At 47.7% G+C, this 25833-nt stretch overlaps 1 protein-coding gene across 3 annotated transcripts; it reads right to left on the reverse strand.

The window, feature by feature from the left end:
• Positions 1-4779: 4779 nt before the first annotated feature.
• On the reverse strand, positions 4780-25294 carry NYX (nyctalopin). 3 transcript variants are annotated; one of them, XM_088051569.1, is made up of 4 exons: positions 25219-25294; positions 11634-11726; positions 11379-11451; positions 4780-7204 (listed from the first exon to the last, which is right to left on the reverse strand). In XM_088051569.1, the coding sequence occupies exons 3-4, from the start codon at positions 11398-11400 to the stop codon at positions 5805-5807; spliced, it is 1422 nt and encodes a 473-aa protein (XP_087907695.1). In that variant the 5' UTR covers positions 11401-11451; positions 11634-11726; positions 25219-25294; the 3' UTR covers positions 4780-5804. The 3 variants fall into 3 exon arrangements, with proteins under 3 accessions (XP_087907695.1, XP_087907696.1, XP_005526662.2); XM_088051570.1 differs by lacking the exon at positions 25219-25294 and adding an exon at positions 11862-11939 and having other exon boundaries at positions 11404-11451; XM_005526605.3 differs by lacking the exon at positions 25219-25294 and adding an exon at positions 11862-11939.
• Positions 25295-25833: the final 539 nt, after the last annotated feature.

Genomic DNA, 25833 nt, shown 5'->3' on the forward strand with positions numbered 1-25833 from the left:
TCCCTAGAATTTGTGATCATTTGTGTCCCACATCACCCATGACCTGTGCAGCACTGGATATCTGGCTTGCTCACAGGTGCTTTGAACAAAGGGATCTTCACAGCTCCCACAGCACTCACCAGCATCTAGGTCTCTCCTAAACAAAACCATCTTTTCACTCCTGGTTAATGAGAAGTCTTAGTTCCATGACTCATTTATTTCTGCCACCAACTTTATCACTGATGTGCTTTCTGATGTGGCAAGACATAAACTGCACATTTTCCAGATCAGGATGCACTGGTAAAGGTATAATAACCCATGACATTATATGCTGGTTTTCCTATTCCAGCCTCTGTTACTTACAGTGTATTTTTTTTGTTTATGCTAGTTGATCTCCTGGCTCTTCACAGCAATTCCCAGGTCTTCCTTTCCCTAAAAGACTCAGCTGTGCCTGTGAACAGTTCAAGTTGTGTCCTTCTATATATATTACCTTGCATATACCAACATCTATTTTATCAATCCTATTGCTCCAAATTACCTGACTTTCAAGTGATTTGGAATTCATCAACACCTCCTTTAAGCTTTGCTGGACTAAAAAATTCTGCATCTGCCAATTCACTGCTACTTTTTGACTACTGAAATAATCAATTGTCAGTTTCTGCACAGATATTTTCAAACAGCTCTGATTGCAAGTTTATCATTTATTTCTTTGCCCTCTGGCTCTTTACCAGTCTCATACATCAGGAAAGTGCCTGTTCACTTAGAGTCTGATGTATTTCTTATTGTCACAGCACATTGAGGCATAATCATTCAGCACTGAGGAATTGCTGCTGCCAATTCCATCCCAATTTACGTGTGCACAGCTGGTTGTCCTTTGTTACTGATTTATCACATTTGCCCACCCTGGCACTGTGCACTCTGCCTTGTTCTCATCATCAAAAGCCCACAAGTAAAACCACATGTCTTTTTACATATATTTTTGCACCTGCCTGCATGCCAATGTTTGTTGTGAGTCCAGCACATCCTCATCTCTCCAGGGGCTTGGTGCTTCCTTGCTTGTGCCTGATCTGCCCTCACAAAGCCCAAGAACTCCCTGGGCCTCTTCCCAATATCCTTGTGCCTGTGAGTCTGCCCTCAGTCTAAGCAAACTGAGCAGCAGTTAAGCACCATCTTCCCCATTTAGTTTGTCCCCCTCCCAGATATAACAGTAGCATTTTATTCCCATTATCCCCAGTTTAACCCACTTATGGCCAAACACAACTTCCAAAATATTAGGGGAAATAACAGGGAACCTAAACATCAAAGACAGAGCGAAGGGTTGAGTGTTGGTTTTAACTGGAGCATTGCAGTGGTGCAGTTTCAATCACAGCTGGCCCTGCTGGAGCAGCACAGTGAGGGCACAGGCAAGTCCTGGCTTGGAGCAGAAACAAGCAGGTGAGGAGAGGAGGAGTGGAAAAGGGAGGTGTGGAATACAGGGGAGGCAGAACAAGGATGCCTTAAACCTCATTGCAAACCTCCAGCCACATCAAGAAGCTCCTGACACAGGTGAAAACCTACTGAACAAGCACAAAGTGAAATCAGCTGTTAATCCAAACAGCAAATACATAGAACATGCATGAAGAGTAAACCATCAGGTGTGTACAGAAAAACTAATGGTAGTTTTAAGTCTTTTTGAAATGCCTTGATAATTTTCATTGAGAATATAAGATTTATGACTTGCAAGTTAAGAATTAACTCTAAAACAGTCCTATAAAAGACAGATTAAGAAGGAAGTACAACAAAAATCAAAGGATGTGGTGAAGGTCAAAGTCGAGAAGAACTGCAGAAGAAATTAACTTCTCCCATTCAAGGCTAAAACTAACCACAGAGTACAAAATCAAACTGGCTCAACTAACCACAGGAGAGTCAACAAAATCAGGCTTTGGGTGAGAGGCATAGATAATTCTCTGTCCAGAAATATCTATTTTCTGCATTCATCTTTATATTGAAGTTTAAAATAGCAGCCTTGCCCCATGAGAAATGAAACTTTGCTGCTGATCTTGCACATATTTTGGTTTATGTTTTAAATATTAGCTGTATGTTTTTCTTTGAAGTAAAATTTGTTATACCTTTTTTTTAAAGATAATTTCTGGTCTTTATTCCATAGTTATCATTTTCTATAAAGTTCTTTTAAAACTACTTTGAAGATTACTGCAGCAGATTCTTCAAACTCCACCAGTCTCTATCAGATTTGGGTGGGGGAAGAGGCAGGACCAATATTTTTAGTGTTTCTGCAACAATCCCATACCTTGACTCTGCAAAAGCAGGCATTTACAAGCACTGTTTTCTCACCCAAACTAGCCCTGTCTTCTGAAACTCACACTGGAGCAGGAGTGACCATGACAGGCTATTTCTTGCAAGGTTTAATATCCTCCAGAGCAGGCACACCAGTTTTCTGGAATTTAACTCAATTGATTTGGTTCCTCTTGAATTTGTCACCACAAAAATTATCAAAGGAAAACCCAAAAAATTAAAATTTAATTTTTTTAAAAAAAGCTATCAGCCAGATATTGTGAAGATAAGAATTAGCCAAAATACAACACCCTTGAAAACTGGCCATGAAGTGCCTGAGTCTTGGCTGGCCAGCAGCTGTCAGTCTCAGACAGCATCTGATAATCCATAAGAGAAGCAAAACAGCCAGATTCACAGGGGGATACTGGCAATAGCTGCAAATTTAAAGAAAATAAAGGGGACATAAAGGTGTTAATGTTAAAACACTGAGTATGATCCTAGGGGTGCAACGTAGCAATAGAATTCTGAGACTCAGAGGTTATATCCAAAATCAGATTGTTTCTTTCTTCTATTTACATTGGCAACTTCTCCCCACTGCTCCAATAGTAACTCTTGAAAAGCATGAAAACATGCACCAGTGAAGAGCAGTGCAGTGTCCCCAAGTACCACATATTAAAACAAATTATCTTCTCCCAGGACCTCAGGTGCTTCAGTCTGGGAACACCAGACTCTGAATAAACTGAATAAACTTCAGTCAGAAGGTGTATCCAAACTCCAGGCAGCTCAAGACCATCCCTTCCCACAGCTTCAAACGAAATCTCAGCACCTCATGCTGAGAGCAGCGCTGGGAGAACCACTTTGCTGAAAAATATTTGCAGTTATTCCAAACAGACAAAGGTTTGGCATCTTTGGAGCTGTCCCAGTCCAGAGACAGATTTTGAAAACAGCATTGATATGTAAAGAGACTCTGAGCCATGGACTTGTAACCAACAACTGGTTCAGGTTTACCAGCTGAAGCACAATTTTGCAGCGAGAGTCTGGTCTAAAAAAATAAAGAACCCAACTATTTTTTCAAAAAAATGTAATTTTGAGTTGTCACCTGCCCATGCAATCAGAGAAACAAGCCATTTGCTAAGAGTTTAGAAGCAAGAATCATGAAAGAATGAAGCAGGCAGTTCTCATGTCTCCTCAAGGAATGAGCAACACAGAGTAGAGGAGCAAAGCAAGAGCAATCACAGGCTCACAGACCTTTCCCAATCCACTCGGAGTGCCCATGTGCCAGTTGCTCTGTGCCACTGGAAACACACATTGCTGATCTCTCAGCTCAGAGGGAAGAGCAGGATTTCAGAGCAGGAGAGCAGGGAGTGTCCCCATTCCTGCAGGGAAGATGAAAGCCCATTATTCCCAGCACGATGTCAGCCACATGCTTTCCAGACAGCCACGGCTGTGTTAGAGCAGCACAGGGAAATCTTCCTGGGCCAGGGAGCTTTCTGACCACAAGAGACACTTAAAGCATCAATGCCCAAGGTCAGTGTCCCTGTTGTCACACAGCTGAGTACAGTGTACAGCCCTCTTGTCCATCACCTGACAGCACAATCTCTGCTAAAACCAACATTTTAAGACACTTCATGTTCAGATCTGCATCTTGCAGATAAAGCAGGAGCATCTTCGAAGCACTAATTGACTTGAAAGCCACTCAACAATTGCACAGTAAGGCAATCTCCAGCTTTAATGTGCCCCAACATGGCAAATGAATATGTGGGTTATAAAGACAATTCACTCATGAGGCATCTGTACTTATAGGAAGTGAAATACAACCATTTGTGTCCTACCATCTGTGCCAGCCCTATTGATAAACCCCCTGACAGGATGAAATAGTGCTCCTGTAAAGGCATCCTTAACCTAATATGCCTCCACATCACTGGGCTGGACTAGGTTTGAAAAACAGCCTCTTATAATACACAGATGAATTTAGCACTTAAGAAGATTAATGGATTCATAAATAGCCTGGAAATCCTAACTCATTGAATTTAGTTCACGGAATAGGTCAAATAGGCATTTATCAAACCATCTGGCATTTTGATTCCCTGGGGAAACTGTGGTCGAGCTACAGATAACTGAGAAGCCATTGCAGCAGGGAAGGCTTGGTTTTCCCTGTACTCAGCTTTCCTCTGGAAATCTCTGGCACTAATTAGAAAGCAGTAGATCTTTTTGGACAGAAGTGTATTTCTATATAGTCACTTATATTTTCAAGTGTTGTTGCTTAACACAAACGTAAGCATGGTCAAGTTCTAAGTGAAAGTACTTATGTTGCAATAAATAGGTTGTCGTTTGCTCTAGGCCATGAAAGGACACTCATGTGCACCCATTTGAGCAGCCTACAAAAAAAAAAAAATCACCAGAGTTGGTCAAGGATCTCAAAAAAAACCAACTAGGTTTGAGCAGTTAATTTATTTTTGTGAGTAAAATATCAAATTATTTTATTAATATGCTTTGATACATAAAACATCATTCTTTCTGGTATTAGCAGATATATTAGCAGCTTTCATTGAAGATTTCAAAGATAAAACACTTAAAATGCTGTATAAAAGAAGATTATCAGTATGGCATAATATGACACACTACATGGTACATATTAGTGGTGGAAATACAAAATATTTCATAGGGCCTGGTTGCATTTGTCATCACCATGCTCTGCCCCTGCTGCCATGCCATGAAACAACCTACAAATAAAAAAAACTTATTCCTTGAAACAATATATTCACTGAAAAAATAAACACATTGAAATGATGGGAATAAGTAGGTTAAGTTTAAGTAGCTTTGCCTCAGAGGGGACTGTTTGGACAAACACGGGTCCATCTGGTTCTCCCGCACCGGTGCCAGGATAACGGGGGGGGAGAAAGGATCAAAATCCTGCCGGGGGTCACTGCCAGAATACTGTGCCCATCCCAGACCTGCCTGGGGCAGGTGCCTCTCCAGGCACTTTCCTCCTTCCCATGAGGCCCAGTGCTGCATCCCTGGATGTCACCAGGACTGCCCTGCTCCCTCCTGCACCCGAGGGGGGAAATCAGGAATGGTTTCCCATTGTTCAGCAGCATCTGCCGTGGGTGTGGGTGTGGGTGTCTGTCAGGACATGAAGAGGGGTCCGGTTTTGCGGCCTCATCTCGCTCTCACGAAGCTGAGTCACCATGGAACATCTTGCTCTCACGAGTTGGCCTGGTGGAACAAACACCCCACAGAGAGACGCCCTCTTCCCTCCATTCCCAGCAGGGAACATCACACATCTCTAGGCAAAATTCAGTATTAGTGCTGCTCATTTCCCTCTGAGTATCCAGGAGGCTCTGGGGCACCCACAGGGCAGGTTTGTCACCCAGAGTGGGACCCAGATTTCACCAGCTCCCAGGGGAATCTGGAGCCAGATCCAACAAACCCAGCCTGGAAGAGTTTGGAGCCCATTATGTATCGGAGGCTCGCAGTAAAACTTTTCTCTCATGACTAAGTAGGTGCAGGGTCTAAATGCTTAAGCAGAACCCCTGCTCCATCCAGCCCTTGGACTATATGCACAGCAGAACAATCACTGTAAAAAGTGCTGGGAGGTACAAGGAGGAGGAGTCAGCCTTGGTTCTTTCTTCCCCCATGCCAGAAGAGACCCCTTCAGTCTGTCCGTCCGGCTGCGTGGTGTTACTGTACACCTCAGTGGCATTTGCCACCTCTTCGGGAAGGCCCATCTGGAGCAAGAGTTTGGAGATAAGGCTGTTGAACTTGCTCTCTGTGGTGGACCAAGGCTCCTCGCTCGGGGCCGGCCCCTCGGACGTGATGTTCAGCTCCACCGGGTCGAGGCAGTAACCCTCGGGAGACCTCTCGAAGAGCACGTCCGTCAGATCAGTGCCAGCCACGGAGGAGGGGGAGGCACACGGAATATCCCTGACGAGCCTGTAGTTCTCCATCCACTCCTTGAGCCACTCGATGCGGCAGTCGCACTCCCAGGGGTTGCGGAAGAGGTACAGGCGCCCCAGGAAGTACACGGGCTCGAACACCGAGAAGGGCAGCGTGGTCAAGTTGTTGCTGTTCAAGTGCAGCGCCACCAGGCTGGTGAGGTTCTCAAAAGCCCCTTCCTCGATGTAGCTGATCCTGTTGCGGTCCAGGTAGAGGAACTCCAGCTCCCCCAAGTCCCGGAACCAGGTGTTGGAAATGTTCCTGAGAAAATTCCCCCCCAGGTTGAGCATCTTCAGGCGCCTCAGGCCATCAAAGGAGTTTTCTGGAAGCTCACTGATCAAGTTGTCATTCAGGTACAGGTACTCCATCCTCTGACAGCCCTGAAAAGCTCGCTCATGGATGACATTTATCTTGTTGTCCTGCAGATTCAGGTATTTCAGCTTAGTCAGGCCCTGCAGGGAGTTATAGGCCACCGCTTCGATCCTATTTCTCTCCAGGTACACATGGGTCAAGTTCTCCATGCCCCTGATGGCACCTGGGATCCTTCGGAAGTTGTTCTGGAAGCAGAACAGCTCCTGCAGAGCAGGCAGCTCGATGAAGATCCTGTCTGGGATGTTGAAGAGGTTGCAGTCAGCCAGGTCCAGCCTCACGAGGCGCCGGAGCGCGGTGAAGGTCCGAGTGTGGAGATAGCGAATGTACTCGTTGTGGGCCATCTTCAGCTCCGTCAGGCTGGGCAGCCCCTTGAACGCCCCTGGAGTGATGAAGGAGATGTTGTTGTGGTTGAGAGACAGGGACTTGAGGGAAGGCAGTGTCCCAAAGGCCCTCTCGGACAGGAACTTGATGCTGTTTTTATCCAGGTTGATGGAAGAGGCTTCGCAGGGGAACTCGCTGGGGATCTGCCCCAGCCCAGCACGGTCACAGAGCACGGAGCAGCTCCTCTCCGGCGTGCACACACAGCTGGGAGGGCAGGAGCGCACACAGGCCCACACCCCATGGACCTGTGGGACCCAAAGGATCACTGCCATCCCCACAGAGGCGGGGCAGGAGAGAAAAGAATGCATCATTAGCAAATTAGTCACAGCAGCAAAAAGAAATTACACTGTCTTTTCATCCCCTCTAGCCAAGCTAATTGCCACCTGTACACCAGTGCTGACTGAGGAGCTCTTGTGTAAAATCCCTACAAATCTTCCAGGGTTTCTAAACCTGCTGAGAATACATGTCACCTAGAACATAATCTCTGATTAATTCCTGTCCCCAAGAGGGGGCTCACCTAGAATTCAGTATTTCTCAAGTGTCTCTGTTGGGGTCTCTCTGCTGCCCGATAGGTACATGGTTTGGCCAAGGACCAGGCAGAAATGAATTGAATGCCAGCAGCTCTGGGTGGGTTACAGCATTCCTGGGTCTGGAAAACGGGAGGGCAGTGTATGCTGAGTCTGCCAATGGGCAGGGGAGATCAATTAATAGCCCAAAGTGTGTCAAATTCATCCTTCTTTCCTTTCCTTTTCCTTTCCTTTTCCTTTCCTTTCCCTTTCCCTTCCCCTTTCCCTTCCCCTTTCCCTTCCCCTTTCCCTTCCCCTTTTGCTTCCCCTTTCCCTTCCCCTTTCCCTTCCCCTTTCCCTTTCCCTTCCCCTTTCCCTTCCCCTTTCCCTTCCCCATTCCCTTCCCCTTCCCCTTCCCCTTCCCCTTCCCCTTCCCCTTCCCTTCCCCTTCCCTTTCCTTTCCTTTCCTTTCCTTTCCTTTCCTTTCCTTTCCTTTCCTTTCCTTTCCTTTCCTTTCCTTTCCTTTCCTTTCCTTTCCTTTCCTTTCCTTTCCTTTCCTTTCCTTTCCTTTCCTTTCCTTTCCTTTCCTTTCCTTTCCTTTCCTTTCCTTTCCTTTCCTTTCCTTTCCTTTCCTTTCCTTTCCTTTCCTTTCCTTTCCTTTCCTTTCCTTTCCTTTCCTTTCCTTTCCTTTCCTTTCCTTTCCTTTCCTTTCCTTTCCTTTCCTTTCCTTTCCTTTCCTTTCCTTTCCTTTCCTTCTTCCTTTCCTTTCCTTTCCTTTCCTTTCCTTTCCTTTCCTTTCCTTTCCTTTCCTTTCCTTTCCTTTCCTTTCCTTTCCTTTCCTTTCCTTTCCTTTCCTTTCCTTTCCTTTCCTTTCCTTTCCTTTCCTTTCCTTTCCTTTCCTTTCCTTTCCTTTCCCTTCCCTTTTATTTCAACCTACTGTTTCTCCACCAGAGCCATGAGCTGGTGCAGCACTGGAAGGGGAACTCAGCTCTCAAGGAGATGCAATGAAGTGTTTGAAAACACATTCCTACTGTGTACTGGTACAACAGCATGAGTAAAAACAAACTGAGAGATATTGTTCAAATGCTGGCTTTGTCATCTCATCATAGATGAGAAACTCTGCATCTCCAGCACAGTTTTTGCTGCTTTGCCAGTTCTTGAGACAGTCACCATAATGTCATTTGTTTGATGGGAGCAGCCACTCTGTCCTTTATCAGCCTGACGTGGGAGGTGCAAGGCTGTTCTTTCCTCCCAGGTTAGTCCCACACAGGTGGGTGAACAACAAGGAAGAGAAGGCAGCTCTTGGGAGAAATGAGAGAAGAACCAAAAGGAACAAAAGGAGACATCAGCCTCCACAGACATGCTTTTTTGCAGAGAAAAAACATCCAGTCAAAAAAAAAATCTGAAAAGTGGTTTGGTTTTTTTAGTGCAAAATGGTTTTCCCCTCTGAAAGAGAGGAAATTTAGGTTAGATATATGGAAGAAACTCTTCACTGTGAGGGTGGTGAGGCCCTGGCACAGGGTACCCAGAGAAGCTGTGGATGCCCCAACCCTGCCTGTGTTCAAGGCCAGGTTGGATGAACCTCTGAGAAATCTGGGATAGTAGAAGATGTCCCTGCTCATGGCAGGGGGCTTGGAATGAGATGATCCCTTTTGGGTCCCTTACAGCACAATCCTTTTCCTGATTCCATGAAAATAAACTCTTTAGAGAGGAAGAACTGAAGGCAGTTTTTTTAATTGCTCTCCCAGACACATCCTACCTCCTCCTCAACAAAATGAGCAGCCACACCGAAGATCTCCATGCAGTCACAAGCACAAAGTGGTGCTATTGCTGCTGACTGGTTTTCTGCTGCAGTTTATTAGCTCCCATACAAACATAATCCTTTTCTTCTTTTTTTCCAGCAAAACATGAGATACCAACAGCTTTCCCAAACAGACACCTCTATTACTGTGCTGCTGGGATCAGGGGGGTTTCCTCCATATTCCTGCTGAGTGTCTAGAGGGGGAAGCTGCCAACAGCTGGGCTGCCTCTCCCTGTGGTTTGCAGCACAGGGATTGCCCACCACAGCTGTATTCCCATGGGCATTTTCAATAAGACAGACTTGTGAGGTAATATGCCTGGAAGAATCAGCTTCAGCAAGCATCAAGTTTTATTTTTGCGGGCCTTAAGGCTTTAATGTACAGGACAAACAACAGTTTGGGCTACAATTGCTCTGCTTTTCTTCCATCCTTTCTAAAGACAACATGCATGGGACCGTATTTAGGAGTTTGCACTGCCTGTGTAAAGGAGACTTGCAAAACCAGTTGTTGGTCAGGTCCCTGCTGAAGGGCATCAACCCAGGAGCTGCCCTGGAGCCTGGGTCAGTTCAAACCATTCTGGTTATTGCATGTAGGAAAGGTATTTAGATGCACAGAGAGAGCATCACAAAAGGATGAGCTGTGGCCTCTTCATCAAAATTCAAGTCTCATGATGACGGGGCACACTATTGTGACTGCAGAATTAGCAGAACAACATCACTTCAAGGATAAATGATAGTGAAGGACTCTGGGAGGTAGAAAGGATTTTAGACAGCTTGTCATTTTGTTTGTCTGCTCTTCCTCTCTTTCCCATGCCCTTATCTAACAGCCACAGCTATAGGAAAGTCCCCTCCAGTCCCCCTGACAACAGCTGGAGTCTAAGGACAAGAAGGGGAACAATATGCTGATCTCAGATTGCTCTTTCTTTGTGCAGCCTGCCCAGGGGCTGCTTCGTTTGCTCCCCTCTGCACCAGTCCATCCTCTGCGTGCCAACAGGGGCATATGTTGTTTTTGCTAGGCAGTTACATAAACTGAGGGCCAGACAGATTAAGGATTTGCCTGTTCCCAAATGTCTGACTGCAGTTGGTTGTCTGGAAAATGATGGATGCAAGTGTTGCTGCTGGTAGGGAGCCTTGTGTGGGTTCAGGGTGACATCCAGAGGGGCATTTGTGCATAGGCTGAGCTATAGGTGAGGCTGTCCTGAGCAAGCTCCATGCTCAGCTCCAGCTGCCCCAAGCTCAGTCACATCCCTGGCCTTCAGAGCAGACCTCCACCCACACTGCTGTACACATGGTGGGCAGTGTAGGAATGAGCCTGCTGATAATCAAATCCCCTCCTTCCCCCCCTGCTTATTCCCTAATCACTCAATAAAGGAAATGTCTGCCCCCAAGACACATCCATCCTGTTTTCCTTATACACTAGTGCCAAATCTGGGTCTTCTGCTTGTGGCAATTCATAGCAGACTTCTAAGATCTCAATTTACAAGTGCACCCTTGCAACGTGCTGGATGTGGAAAGCAAGAGGGTGAGGACCATTCAATGAGAAAATATCCCCCCAGCAACAGTAGCTCAGGGAAACCCCTCAGCAATGCAGCTTTTGTGGGCAATCCTGGAAAGGAAGTTGAAAAAAATCCTCCACCTGAACCCTACCAAACCCTCAGGAGAGCTGTTGCTCAAGGCAAAAGAGATCAGCTCTTCCCGTTGACAAGATCTCCTCTGGTCAGTGTAGCCTGAAACATTCCCATCTTTCCCACCTTATTCCTTCCCCTTCCCTAAAAAAGGATGTTCACAGACAGGGCAGCAGCTGGAAACTTTCAGCAACTCAGTGACACATTTGAGCACTCAAATACGACGTGTTTGAGCAAAAGGGTGAAATAGAGCAGTAAGGTCAAAAATATTTATGACATTAAAGAATAAAAAAATTTCCTCCCATGGATGATATCTTTTGCTCTTTTAAATACTACACTAACTCAGTATATGGAAGACAGAGTGAGAGACCAAAGGAAAAGAAACAAAAAAGGAAGAGTCTTAAGAAGGGTAAAGAGACAATGATTGCGATAATTGAATATTTAATCGCCACCTTTCCAAATGATCTGTCTAATCCACTACTGGATAATGCAGAATAAGAGTATACTCACCATTTAGAATGATGGCAAACATTACCTTGATTATTTTCAGGCATTTCAGGTCTGGCAAGCAAACTTGAGGGATCTAAAAGCACACAGGAATACTAGAGATGGGTTTCATCCTCTGTAATTTCCCTGCATCATTTTTCCACAAAAAAGATCTATGTTTAGAAAGGAAGATGAAGGAAAATGCTCTTCTCTCACACACTTTCAAACTGAAGAAATCCCCAGCACCTTCCTGGTGAGGATCTTTCTTCCACCACTGACCTTCTCAGGGAATCCTGCAGCTTTGTGCCACTGCTTTTCAGGAGCTCATCCACGTCCTTCCCAGAAGCCAAGCCAAAGGCAGATTCCTGTCATCTGAGGTGGGAAAGGATCACCAACAGTAAGAGACTGGCTCTACCCCCAGGAAACAGGTGCTGGTACAGAGGAGCATAACCATCAAAGAGTGGAAACCAAAATTCCCAACAGAAATCACCCAGACGTGTGGCTTACCTGGCCAGGCAGTGGCTGTGTCCTCCCTCCTGCTCATAAGGCTGCCCTTAGCCACACGAGCCAGTCTCTGAAAAGTTGGCATTTTTTTCTCACAAGCTATCATTTAATGGCAGGAAAATCCTCTGTATCAGAGGAGGATTAGCGGAGATGGAAGAATGTGCCTGTCCTCTAAAGCTCCCAAAGCGAAACAGGGATTGCAGACAAACCAAACGGATGCTTCCTCCCCTCTGCCAACCTGCTCTCCCCCCACCATTAAAAAAAAAAATACAGTCCAGGATTGGACTGCTGCCACTCAAACAGCATTGCTTAAAGTCATTACTTCACTCCCCATTATGTAATGGCAGAAGAGGTGGGAGAGTGCTGCCTAAATGGAATTAAATTTGGGGGCAATCACAGGCTTATGGCTTGCCTGCACTGAGCTCTCCAAACAGACACAGCTTGAGACTCTCAACCCCCATGCACATTTTCCCAGCCCCAGCATGGCTCACACAGTACTAACAGAGTGCCAGTGGGCTTTGCTTCACTAGGAATTGCTCCTGAAGGACAAGGAGATACCAACAGCATTGGGAAAAGGGTCAGCAGACACAGGGAGCTTGCACTGTGTGTATGGCCTTGACAATAATAAATTCTGGCCTATGAGTGTGTTTTCCTTGTGATGCAGCAGCTGGTGCATGGAAATCATAAGGATGGCTTCTGTATGTGGTGATGTTTTAGCATTCAGGATGTGAATTTGAGTTTAAAGCCTTTTCTGACAGAATGATGATGGTTTCTTTGGAGAGTGGGGGCTGAATAAGTGAGTTATCTCAGCCTCCCATGCCTTGGGTAATTGCATTCACCATGTCAGAGGGAAAAATAGCTCCACTCTTTATTTCCAAGTGAATTATTCTGCTTTATTTTTTTTTTTTTCCCAGGAAATGGAATACCTGATGAATTTATGCTTGATGCAGCAAGAAAGATTCAGCTGGGAACCAGCCTGCTGCTGCACAGCACTTCCTGCAAATTAAAGCACCCAGCTACATCAGGTTTATTTTGGTTTAGCTTTCTCTCAGTCTTCAGGCATCTGGCTGGCACCTCAGGAAATTTGTCTGTCCCCAACAGTGTGTAAGCAGGCTGTGCTGGGGGCAGGTTGGAAGGTGGGGGGTGACCCACAGAGCACAGATTTTAGCTGAATTTTAGGTTTTAAGCCTTTCCCCACCACCTGCTGTAATAAACCCTCCAGCTTTGCACTTCAGTGCTTTGCACCGCGCTGTTTTGCAGAGGAGGAAAGAGATTTGCAAAGCCACAGACGGGCACGTTGCAGCCTCCAGCACAGAGCTGAAGCTGCTGGAGACCTTGTGGTGACAGACCCAGCTCCAGCTGGGTCCTCCCTGGTGCTGGGGCAGCTGATGTTTGCCCTGGAAGCCCTGGTTCCCATGAGAATGCCAGGAAGCCACAACCTACCTGATCACAGAAAGCAGATCACTGACCTTTCAGCCATGAAGAAACTGAGAGAGGAGGAGGAGGAGGAAGTGCTATTCCCACTCCTTTCTTCCCCAATATCTGCAAGAGCCTTATCAGGGGTACCAGGAATCATGTCTCTCGTGTCAGCAAGGGGGAGGCAGCAAGGGGGAGGAGGGTGTGCGGGATTTGGGGACAAACTGGTGTCTGAGCAGCTTCACACAGCAACACCAAACCTGCTCACGGGGATGGGATGCTCTGCACTAGGACACCACATTCCTCTGAGATTTTGGGGGTCCCCTGTGCCTCGCTGCTCTTCTTCCATGTGCCCATATTAGGGCTGGAGGGGTGGGACATGAGGGACCACTGAGCCTCGGGAAGTGTTTCTGTGATCAGCAGAACCACCTCCCTCAGAGGAGCAGCTTGCAGGACCGACAAATCATTCCCAGTGAAGGGCACTGGGAACCTCTGCTATGCACAGCGGGTGGGTGGGGGCTGATGGGCTGAGGACTGGCGTGTTTGATAACCTGGAGCTGAGAGCACCTCAGCAGCCCCTTTTTGCAGTGGCAGTAGGTGCCCGCTGGGGCATCAGCAGCCGCCGTGCTGATGAGGCGATGCTGCCGCAGCTGGAGGAAAGCTGGCAGGGAGGGAGCACTTCTCAGAGAGCTGCTACAGCAGGCAGCCTCACCAGAGACCAGCACAGACAGTATTTGCTCCTGCGGGAGCTTCTGACAGCAGCTGTGCCATCAGCATCCAGCCCACACACACAACTTCAGCGACTGCAGCTGGCCCAGCCCCACCCTGGATTTTCTACCATGGCTGGAGGTAAAACAGCTGGAAGAGGCCGTGTCCTGCCCCATCAGGAGCCCTCCCAGCCCAGCCTCACCAGGCACACTGTGCTGGCACACCCGGAGCTCCTCCTGCCCAGCAGCAGCAGCAGCAGCTCCACAGCTCACGGCACTCTACCTCTCTGCACCATCCATGGGCAGGAGCCTTGCACAGCTGCAGCCCCCGGCACAGAGAAGACATTAACATCTCAGCATGTGCTGGGGGAGCTGGGGAGCTGGCACTGGCAGGCAAATGAGGTCCCAATTTCTAGGAAAGCCAGGGAGCGTCGCCCCGTGAGCGGCTCCAGCAGAGCACTGCAGGTGCACCAAGCAGGGCACCTAGTGCCCTTGTGAACTGCTGGAGACTCCTGACTCATTTCCTGATAACCCTTGGCACCGAAAGGGCATGACAGTGTGAGAAGGAGGCCTGAAAAGGAGACGTTTCTAGTCACTTTAGGTAGGAAAACATAAAGGAGACCAGTGTGTATTCTCTAAAGAAACAAACTTGGGCTCTAAACCACATCTCAGCATTATTTAGAGCATGACTCACGGCTGGTTAATGCTGAGGGTTGAGCACACTACAGGTGCTCGGTGTTGGGAAGGTGCTGTGGCTGCCAGGCTGGAAGTAGACTCAGAAGCTACAGACTGTGCTACTGCAGCTCTGTGCTGTTAAATTTTTTTGCCACCAGGAGTTCCTCCTCATGATCTATCCTGCTCTTTTTAATCTCTGGGAACTCAGAGAAGCCAGAGATCAGTGTCTCTCTGTGGAGACAAGACCAGAAAGCTGCAGAGATATGCTGCCACTGAAAAAAAAAAATCAGTAGATGTTTATATCTGATCTTCCACTAAAAGAATTTGGAGAATTGAGTCCTGATTGAAGGAGCCCACTCTGTTCCAGAGGTGTGTGCTGTGGGAACATAAACCTTGGCATATCTTCACCATCTGGCAGTGAGGACAAGTCTGCCTTGCAGGGCAATCCTGTGCAGACTTGGTGCAAAGATTCCTTCTAAAAGCCCATTTCTTCATGACCAGGGGCATTTCATGTGATCATCACTTAAGGATCTGTAGGTAGCTCCTATCTCTAATATACATTGATATGATTTAAAATTGTCTCTGGGGACTACTTCTTGCAGATTAAAATATTCCCATTATTTACCAAGTTTGTTCAAGAACAGCTGGTGGGACTCAATTTACCTAACTGGAGGTGAGAGGTCTCATCTCACCCACTTTAGCCACTTAGCTATGGGAACCACTGTGGCCCTCAGCAGGGCTCACTTTCTCTAACAGAGGATGATAAGACAGCCAAGGATGTGCAGCTTTGGTGACACCAGTGCTGGATTGGCTGGAGCCCAGGCACTGCACATTCAGACACTTCTAGCCAGGTGTTGCCTTCCTCAGAGCAGTGAAGGAGCAGAGCTGCTTGCTTGCCTGACTCTGGTGGCTGAACATCTTCACTCCCTGGTTTTTATCTCTATCAGCTGCTTGCATGGGATCAGTGCTGGGTGTGAGGTCCTCGTTCCATAGAGCACCTGAGCCTGTCCACCTTCCCCAGGCTCTGGTTTCCTGAGCTCGTGTAACAGCGGTCACAGCATGATGCATACTTCCCCTCTTCTCACAGCCACAGCTGTGTCACACATCTGAACCTTTCCTGTGCTCCTAATCACCAGGGTGACCTTTGAAGAAGCCACCTCAGCACTCCTCAGCAGAGCTCCTGTTGTCAGCACTGCCTGTGGGACCGGGCTGCTCCCAGGATGGGCACACACAGTCCTGGCTGGGGTGAGCTTGGGGCAGGGAGCAGGTGTCCCATGGTGGGATTGCAGAGCTGTGAGCAGACAGGACGGACCAGTGTGGCCGTGCTGCGGTTTGCAGAAATAGCACTTGGTACATGTCTGATGTGGCTGCTCACAGGAGACGCAGAAGCAGCTGAGGGGCCAACTTTGAGAGCAAGGGGCTGAAGAGCTCTCCCTTGCTCAGAAGAGAGGACAGATCTCCATCTGCAAGCAGGGGTTTCATTTTTGTGTAGACTGAGGCCACCAAACTTCGCTCAGGCATTGGATTCCAGAGCTTCCTCAGGCTTCCGTGCTGTGTCCTTGTCAGCCTGCCTCCTCCTGGTCCCACCCCTGCAGAAGACCAACTTCAAGACACGCTTTGGACAGAAGAGCTGCTGTGGTTCCCCCCACAGGTTCCCCCCACAGGTTCCCCCTGTGGATCCTCAGCAAGGAGGGCCTCAAGCTCAAACCAGCCCCATTCACCCTCCCACCTGAGCCACATCCCCACCACACACATGTGGGCTGCCATCTCAGAGCTGGGACAGGTTCCTGATGGACCCTTGACTGTGGACTGAGAGCATGTCACAATGCCCAAAGCCAGCCCAAGGACACAGCAGCTGGCAGCTGCCTCACAGTAAGCTGCCTGCAGGAGCAATCCTGCAGGAGGGTTCTTCACCACCCAGGCTGTGGATGAGACAAGGCAGCCAGCAGCAGCACTTGGCAAGAAACAGCCACCAAAAAGCCACTTAACCACATGGAAAGTGATGAATTAAAATCAATAAAACAGCAGGAAGAGGAGAGGGTCAAGCTGGGCACCAGATCTCAGCCCCAGCCCAGGTGCTGCCCCATGGCCAGGCCGTGCTGCAGGAGAGGCCCGGGAGCCTGCAGCTGCAGCAGGAGCATTTTCTGAAAGGGAACAGCACACTCTAGGGTAGGCAGCCTGAAGCAGATGCAGTGCACAGCAAACCACGGGCTGCTCATCTGTCAGCCCAAACCTCTGCCAGCAGCCCCGTAAGACATCACACACACCCCACAGGAAGAGGACAGGGAGACCTGGGGATGGCATGTAGCTCCATCAGGGTCAGATCCTCCCCCTGCTTGGCAAGGGCGGGACAGAGATCCTCTCCAAGTCTGTCCAGGCCACTGGATTTTACATCAGCTCACGAGGTCTCTCCCCGCCCATCCTGCAGATGTGGTTTCATGTCTCTCTCAAGCCAATCAAACATTTCCAGAAGAAAGGAGCGGTGAGGGCTGCTCTGCAGTGAGGGGCTGGGTGTCTGCCATGGAAGCAAGTTCCTGCTTCCCACTGCAGTACATGTGTATGGATGCAGTGCTGAAAAACAACATCATCTGGGCTGCTGGGTAATTCTCCACAATACTCAGAGCAGTCTTGGGGAAGTGAAGGGAAGCTGGGCTCAGATCTGTACTAACTAAAACTGAAGAGGGATTTGAATCCAAGTTTCCCACATTCACTCTGTGACTCGGCCTTGACTAAAACTGGGCAGCCATGCTCAGGGTTCTCTGTTCAGGAAAAAAACGCTGCTGTTGAAGCCTGAACAGGGCTGCATCATCTTCCTCTGCAGGGTGAGGGGAGCCCTGCCTTCCCTCCAGCCCTGATGTGCAGCAGGGCATCACTGCTGTCCAGAGTGCATCAGAGGAGCTCCCACGTCACGCAGCAGATCGGGATATCCAAGACTGGCAGCGCTTGGACTTTCCAGCATGCCCTCCCTGCTGAAGGTGGCACCTGAGGGTGCCAGTGATGTGGGCATGCACAGCCAGGGAGTCCTGGGGGAGCGTGGGCTCATGTCACATTTCCCAGCAGCTGGGGAGCTGCTCTGCTCTGTGCAACTATGGGGTCATTTCTATCCTGTGTAATTGTGGCAGGATGTTTCCCCCCACACCCCCTCATGCTTTGACCTGGAATGTGGTCAAGCAACTCAGTGGAAAATGTCTTATTTGCAAATCTATCAGGCTGGATTGAGAGGGGAGCTATGTGTTGTTTTGGTGTTGTGTTATGCTAAAAATCAGTCTGGCACACCGACCCCAAATCAACATCCTGACAGTAAGGCAAACCTTTGGCCACTAAGTTGCTAAACTGGCCTGGAGGCATAGGACTGGCAGTCAACCCCTTTACACTCTAAAAACCCAGTCCACTTTCCACATAGGAGGTTCTTCTGAGATACCCCTTCCTGGAGTGTGTGTGGAGATTCCCCCTTGAGTGGGGATGCCCCTCAAGGTTGCTCCTCCAGGTTAAGAGAAAGAGACCTCCCCACTCTGAGTGTTGGTGTGATGAGTTACATCAATGTCTACTTAGCAACTGCTTCTTTTTGTTACCTTTAATACAATTGCTTTAATTTAGTGCACTACATTATACTATATAACTGTTAGTAGTTTCAGCTTCTAGTCTGTGTAGTAAGTAATTCTGATTAAAATCTTTTGTCTAATCATTTGTCATCATGAGCAGGTTTTTTTATATAGACATATCTGATTTGCCATCTTTAAATCCTACAGGTCACAATTACTCAACAATTACAATTGTTGACAGTGTGAGGCTAAGACTGGATCCAGCCACCTTCAGGCTTCTCTCCAAGAAGTTTAAAAAGCAAGATTCTCTGCACCTTGTGACTCAGTGGCAGGGTTTCTCTAGTAAAGTTTGTCTGGAGCTCCCACTCCCACCCAGGACAATAAAAGGAAGCTGCTTGTGTCCTGCTGAAGTCCTCATGCCGTGCTTTCCACAGGCTGCTGCCCAAGGCAGTGACTCCCTGCAGGTCCTTGTGATCTAATGGGAAAGGAAGGCAAGGAGGTGGCAGCAAGTTCTGCGTGGTTCCCCCTTAGTGCTCATGGGTCCATTTATCCTGATAAATCTCCTCCACAGCCACATAGAGGCAATGCACAATGAACTTACACACAGCTCTGCAAACACCTTTTCAAACAGTCTTTCTGCACCAAAGGCACAACAAGCCATACCTTTTCCAAGCCAACAGCCCTCCCAGGACTCACCAGACACTTTATTTACCTCATCATAATTAATTTCTCCCACCTACAGGACAGGATCAGTGCCACCTTCTCCCCACAGTACAGAGTCAATATTTGGGGCAGGTTTATCACCTTACCTGTCTTCACTTAACTCAGGCATTTCTGTCAGGATCCTGCTCTGCAGCCAGGTCAAATACTTGGGAGAATGACCCAGAAGCCCTGGGACTCTTGGAGGACCAGACCTGGGGGGCTATATCTGGGCTGGATTGTGATTTTTACTCCACCTGTCGTGACACTTTCTCCTGCCTGACTAACACTCCTGAATGCAAAGTAACAAGGAGCACTGCAACATGCCAAGCAAACATAATTACCTGGTACAGATCTAAAATAGAATTCTGTTGTCTGTCAAAGATGCTGGCAGGCAGGAAAAGAGGAAAATCAGGATCAGGAATAAACTTCAATACCACAATAACCAGCACATTAAACTGGAGGTTAGAGCAGTATACATTCACAGATGATCTGGAAGATTTGTTAAATGAACTTATCGTGCCTTACTAATTATGCAGTGGCCATGCATTCTCTGAATATATCAAGCCCAGATGTGAAACACATCACTGCTCCTGGGCACAGCAGAGGGGGATGGAGCAGTGCCTGGGGTCAGGAGCTGCCCTGGGGTCAGGAGCTGTGGCCATCAGAGCTGTCTGTCACCTCCACAAAGTCCATGTGCAAGGGGTTTAGATCCTCCAGCTCAGTAATGCAGCCACTCAAACATCCTGCACCTGACGTATGCAGAGTTTTTGCACAGATCTAAGATGATTAAAGCCAGCAGAGCTTGGGGGTGGGAGGGGAGCAGCCACTGCAGGAGATAAGCTTACATTTACACCCACATACTCTGCTTCCCACTCGTTCCCTGCCTGTGCTTTTATGGGCTGCTGATACCTCCTCCTCCGTACCAACCCTGGGCTTCACCAGAAAAAGCCCCCATGGCCATGACATGGCAAAGACAGCAGATCCCCCACGTTGGGGTGTATTTATGGATCACAGGAGCACACCACTTCTGCTCATGCAGAAGACTCTGTTTCCTGCCAGCTGCAGAAGGCCTCATTACCTGAGGGACAAGGAGTTCATCACCCTTTTCTGGGACATGAAATTGATGGTGGCAGAGGATGCAGCTCCTCTGCAGCAGGGCAAGTACAAGTACTACACTCCTGGACAGGATCAGAGCTGGCTCCCAATCCTAGTAACTGGCAACAAGAAGAGAAAGCCCCACTCCTGTGAGCTTGACAGCAGCAGCACCGCAGCCTGCTCCTCCCTTAACCATTTCTGGGGTGCATCCAGGGATGCAGTTTGTCTTGGGTTCACGGGAACCTGCAGGCAGGCAGAGGAAACCCTCTGTGCTCTTGTCAGAGAAGCTGTGCCACAACAGCTGGGCTGTAGCCACCAGTGTGTTGCAACAAGCTGTTGGAGATACTGTGCCCAATTTGAGTTATAATGGAGAGTATCTGCCCTCCTTGTATGGTGGGAAACAAACAAAATGAGGGGGCAAATGACACGTGTGGGAAATGTGATGGAGGGCCAGACATTCAGCATTAAAAATAAATCACACTGGGGCTCTGTAAGATACAACAGCCCTCAAAAAACCTGTGTTCCAGCCAGAATTACTCACTATGTTTATCATTTGCCTTTGACTTCAGCAGCAGTTTCACACTTCTCTGAGACTTACTGGGCTGTACAGGGAAGGCATATTTGGTACATGAGGGTGTGGGAGGGGGAAGGAGCTGGTGGGACACACAGGACAGCACTTCTGGGGCATCCAAAACATCCTCTTCCTCCCTGGCACTCTGAGCATTCACAGCAGCCACTCAGGCGCACTTGGTGACAGCCTCTACAGTCTCTCTCACCAGAGCGATGGACTCACCAGTGTCACAGAAATGCTTCCCTTGGGTAGGGAACCTCACTGCTTGGGGCTGCAATTGGTGCAGCTTAAAATTTGCAAAAAAAAATAGAGCAGACAGTGGAAGTAATGAATGAAAGCACCAAGCTGGGATGCTCTCAGACTTTTATTTGGAGTAGATGCTCAGTGGGTGCCTTGACAGAGCATCCCATGGAGTCTGGGGGATCCTGCCAGTGCCTCAAGCTGGCTGTGTGTTGCTTGAGAGTCTCAAAGGGCTACAGCACCAGGCTGTACAGGCTACAGCTCAGGGTGTGGAGAAGAGCACATGGCCCTCACAACTCAATGGGCAGCAGCATCCCAGGGAACAGGATGAGCAGCAGGGCACTGACACAGTACAGAGAGGTTGGCTTGTCCAGATCTGGACACACCTTGCCTGATATCCACCCCTGCAGATTTGGGGCTGTGCCAGGCAGCAGCACCTGTGTTTGGGTGGCTCTGTTCACACTTGAGAGACGTAAAAAGGATTAAGCATATGCCAAGGAATGTCAGCAGCACGGATGCTGAAATACCCCAGAGGTTCTGGACCTGAATGTTTGATCAGAAGTGTTTTGTGAGACCTAGGCAGCACATGTAGGAGATCTAAACATTTTATTTTTTTCAAGCCTGGAACATGCCTATCACTTTTCCATGGCAAAGTCTATGGGGTGTTTGCCTTTCATCCATCATTCCTGTGCATGAACAACCAGCCCAGTCCAAACAGGCTCCGTCAAGTGTCGCTGGGACACTGCTCCCAGCCCTGATTTCTGCAGGGAGCCCAGCCCTGCAGCCTCACCAGCACCTGCTCTGAGCACTGTCCCCCACAGCCTGAATTGAGCCCTTCCTCCCCTGCCCTGGGAGTGTGCAAGGACAAACTGCAGCATGGCAAACCCTTAACCTCAGCGAAATCAGCCACAGGCTGGGCAAGCAGCAGGTTTTCAGAGCTTGCCTGATGAGAAGCAGCTCCAAGAGCAGCAGCCCCAAGCTGCAGGAGAGCCAAACCCACCCCACCACCTCCCCTAGAGAAGTGCCCCACCAACAGAAGCCATCGGGCCAGCAGGGATCAAAAGGGAACTATCCCCCTCTCCTGCTGAAACCATGACACTGTGCAGCAAAATGAATAAATAATGCCAGCAGCCTCTGGCAGAAACACACAGTGAAACAGGAGATGGGATTTGCAAACATTTCCGGGGGGGATGGCGGGGGGAAGCGTCGCCTTCTGTTTCCTGGGCAGCTTCTGCATTTTGCACTGAACAAATCTGTAGATAAAATGCAGCAGCAGCCTCAGGGATAGGGACCAGAGCCCAAGCTCCCCCATCCACCATGAAAGCCCTCGCTTGCAGCCCTCACACTGCATCCCCTCCGGAGGCCACTGCCCCAGCCTTGTGACACTCAGGCAGATAAAAAAATCAACGCTCAGAGACTTTGAGCCCCAGCACAGCAGAAGCTGCAAAGGTCACAGTCTTGCACTGTAATTATTTTTGGGTGGGGTTTTTGTCCCTGGTCTCTCCCAGGCCCATGCAGAGTCCCCAGCAGAAGTAGGGAGGGAACCACCTCTCCAGGAGGTGCTGTGGGCATTGTCAGACCGCTGCCTTAACCTGTGCTCTCTACATAAAAGGGGAAATGTTCACATTAACACAAATCAGAAGGCTCAGGTGTCTCCTTTTGATCAAATCTGACATAAGGCAAGAAAGCTTAACTAGGGCCTAGAAGAGCACTAATTATTAAATGAAAAATTAACAGGTAATTTGTCTCCAATGTGAGCTGATAATTTCTAGAGGAGGAATTAATTAAATGGGGGAATTAAATCACCAAGAATTTGCAGAGTGACCACTTCTGATGGGATTCAGTTAATGAGCTATCTGATAATCATGTCAGGCTTCATTTTCTTCTCCTCTGGACACAAGGGGAGAGACAGAGAACAGGAATTACTGCAGTGCTCCCTCTCCCAGGCTGCAGACATTCTTGCACCTTGTCGAGCCTCACCCTTTTGTCCTGACATAATCTGAGCAACCAAAAAGCAAAAGCCAAAAGCTGACCACTAGCAAAACACCGTTTAAAAAAAAGAAAAAAAAAAAAAATAGAAGAAAAATTATTATGTGAGAGAGAAGGAAGTTCACTTTACAAGAATGGCCCTCAGCACCACAATGTGCCCTTGGGCCAGAACAGTGAACTGGAATCAAAGTCCAGTGCCAGCACCCTCCAGCAAAGAAGGCAGTGAAAGGTGAGTGTCCTGCCCTTGGGAAAAAGAAAACAAACTCATTTTGCTTTGGATTTCAGCCTTGCCCAAGCTGTTCCTCTGTCCTGAGCAATGGATGGGGGAGAGGCTCTTCCACGGCAACCAAGATGCCCCAGGCTGGGTGCAGGCACGCAACCTCACTGCTGTCTAATTAGCCAGAGCAGTGTTTATGTCAGTCATGCTTTTAATGACAGCTCCGTGCCAGCTGCAGGAAGAGAAATGATCTCCAGCCTTGCAGAAAGGCAGAGCCGCATGGGCAGACACCACCTGATCTCTCACAATGCCTGCCAGCACAAAAATAACTTCTCAGAAACACTCGAACACATCTGAACAAGCAGAACGAGCCAATATCAGATCAGCACTTTGTATCACAGGGCTGCAGCACTTGTGATCCAGCCTCCAGAGCCCTAAATTTGGATTTGCTGCATTCCTCAGACCAGTGTCTGAGCTCACCTACTTTCAGTTCTGCCAACTCCTTGCAGCATTATGTGCCAAATTCTCTAACCACCCTCCTGGATGGAAAAACACAAGCATTTACACTTCAGGGCAGTGACTAATTTGTGGCACCTATATTGGGTGAGGCTCTGAAAGTAAAATAACATGGTGAGATCCGGGTGGAACTGAGCAGGGAAGTTACATTATCCATGTCCTACGCAGGCTGTGTTTTTCCACATGTGAACAGAGGTCAAAGGAGGCAAACTGAAAGCAAATGGAAATCACTGCTGCTGATTTGTAAAATGATTCTCCAAGTATTAGGATTTTCCCTGATACTGCACATACTTGCTGCAGTAACATAAACTGATAGCTCTGAGACATCTACAGTTTATGCCTGAATGACAACAACAAAATAATAATAATAATAATAATAATAATAATAATAATAATAATAATAATAATAATAGTAATAATGCAAAACATGAGACCTGTCAGCACCTGCTAGCCAGTTCACATTACAGAACAAAATATTCTCTCTTGGAACATGCTGGGTCTTATGCAGATTCAACTTATCTGGGTGACGCAAATGCTGTAAAAACAACTCTGAGTCATAGAATAAAATCACATAATTCCCCAAAGCCAAATAAGGACAGAATTCAGCCCACACAGCTCTGACTTCCCATTTTCCTGGTAGTAGAAATTTTGTTTATCTTCCCCTGTAAACAATACCGTTTCCTTGCTTTCACAGAAAATCTTGCATTTCTTTTCACTAAAGCCCACAGTTGGTGTAAATACTGGTATTGTGAAAAATAAAGTAACATCCCAGTATCTGCCAGGCCTAGTGAAAAAAGCCTGTTATGTGCTCTCTGGGACTGGCTTTGCTAATTGGTATGAAGTCTTTATGGGGAACCTGGAAGGCATTCTCCCAGGCTGCCTGTAGTTTTAGTTTGATATATTTTTCACCAAGAGTTCATTTACAGCCCATTAGAGCCAGGCTTGGGTATTTTATGAATGTAATACAGCAGCACGCAAAGAGCACTTAATGCCTTAAGTCTTTAGAAGGCTTTTTAATTTTGTAACACAACTGAATTGTTTCACTGCCAGATATCTCATGCACCAAAGTGAGTAAGGCCTTGTGCAAACAGCTTTGTGCATGTAAATAACTTTCAGACTTGATCTGTGAGTGGTATAAAGCACCATCACTCTGCTCTTGTCATTTTGCATCAGCAGCTGCTGAGTTTTCCACTTTGAAACCTTACGGACGTTTTATTAATAGGGTGGGAGGAGTTGTATGCAATAAACAGGATGTGATGTATTTACAGTACATGCAAGCATATTGCTTTATTTATTCTCCTCCCTGGCTTAACAGCACCTGAGCTGAGCTGGAAATACAGGGTGCAATGTTCACGTGGCAATGCACCACAAGCATGATCTAACTGCAGACAGCAATGAGAACCTCTTGAGTCCTTTCTAGCTGCTGACTGCTCTCTCTAGGGTCCCATTTGGAAGGCAGTGACACAGCCCTGGCTCTGCACTTTGCAAAGCAAAAGCCTTTTCGAGCAGGTGAGAATGCAGCAGTGTGTGCACAGAGTTGCTGCCCCATGACTGACACTCGTGCTACACAGATCCCTGATAAGATAGGCACACACTCCTGGGCACTCGAAGCCATCAACACAGCAAAGCCAGGACATGCTCAAAGTGTGGGACTCGTAAATCAGAAAGAACAAACTGTGCTGTGACCTACCAGAGCCTTAATGCTGCAGCTCCTGCCAGCCAAGCCATGCTTGCACAGCTGCACCCCTTGTCAGCTTTCTGCTCAGTGATCCTTCTCTTCCCTGCTCCTAAATGTCTTCCAAGTTACCACTAGTAACTGAATATATTTACTGAGTATAACCAAGGTCTCCAAGAACCTCATGCACATTTGACATTTTTGTGCTGAACAGTAACATTTATGTAATTGAGGCATGGTTTTCCACTGCTGTGTTTTAAACACAGTAAATTCAGTCTGGTTTTAATGCTGTTTTTTTTCCTGAAAGGTCTACCAAGTCTCTAACAGAAGCTTTATCACCAGCATGTCACTTGAGGAAAAGCAAAAGTAGTGATTTATTCAGCCCCTTTAAAACTCCTGTGTCATTAAATCCAATGTAACTCAAATTTTTGAGAAGCATTTAGAGGAAAATATGTCTCTATTAAGACTCCAAGACTCTTGTCTTTCTGATTAAGTAAAAACAATCAAATACTTCTGAGACCTCCCACACCATATTCTTCTGAGAGGAAAGGCAGGAAACAGTCTATATGAAGTTCCCTATTTGGGGAGAAATGGAAATACTTCAGAGTTCCTTTATCTATCATAAGCTAG

The sequence above is a fragment of the Pseudopodoces humilis genome, chromosome 2, assembly GCF_049639895.1.
Source record: "Pseudopodoces humilis isolate 2021_Gansu_Grassland_sample_001 chromosome 2, ASM4963989v1, whole genome shotgun sequence".
NCBI lineage: Eukaryota > Metazoa > Chordata > Aves > Passeriformes > Paridae > Pseudopodoces > Pseudopodoces humilis.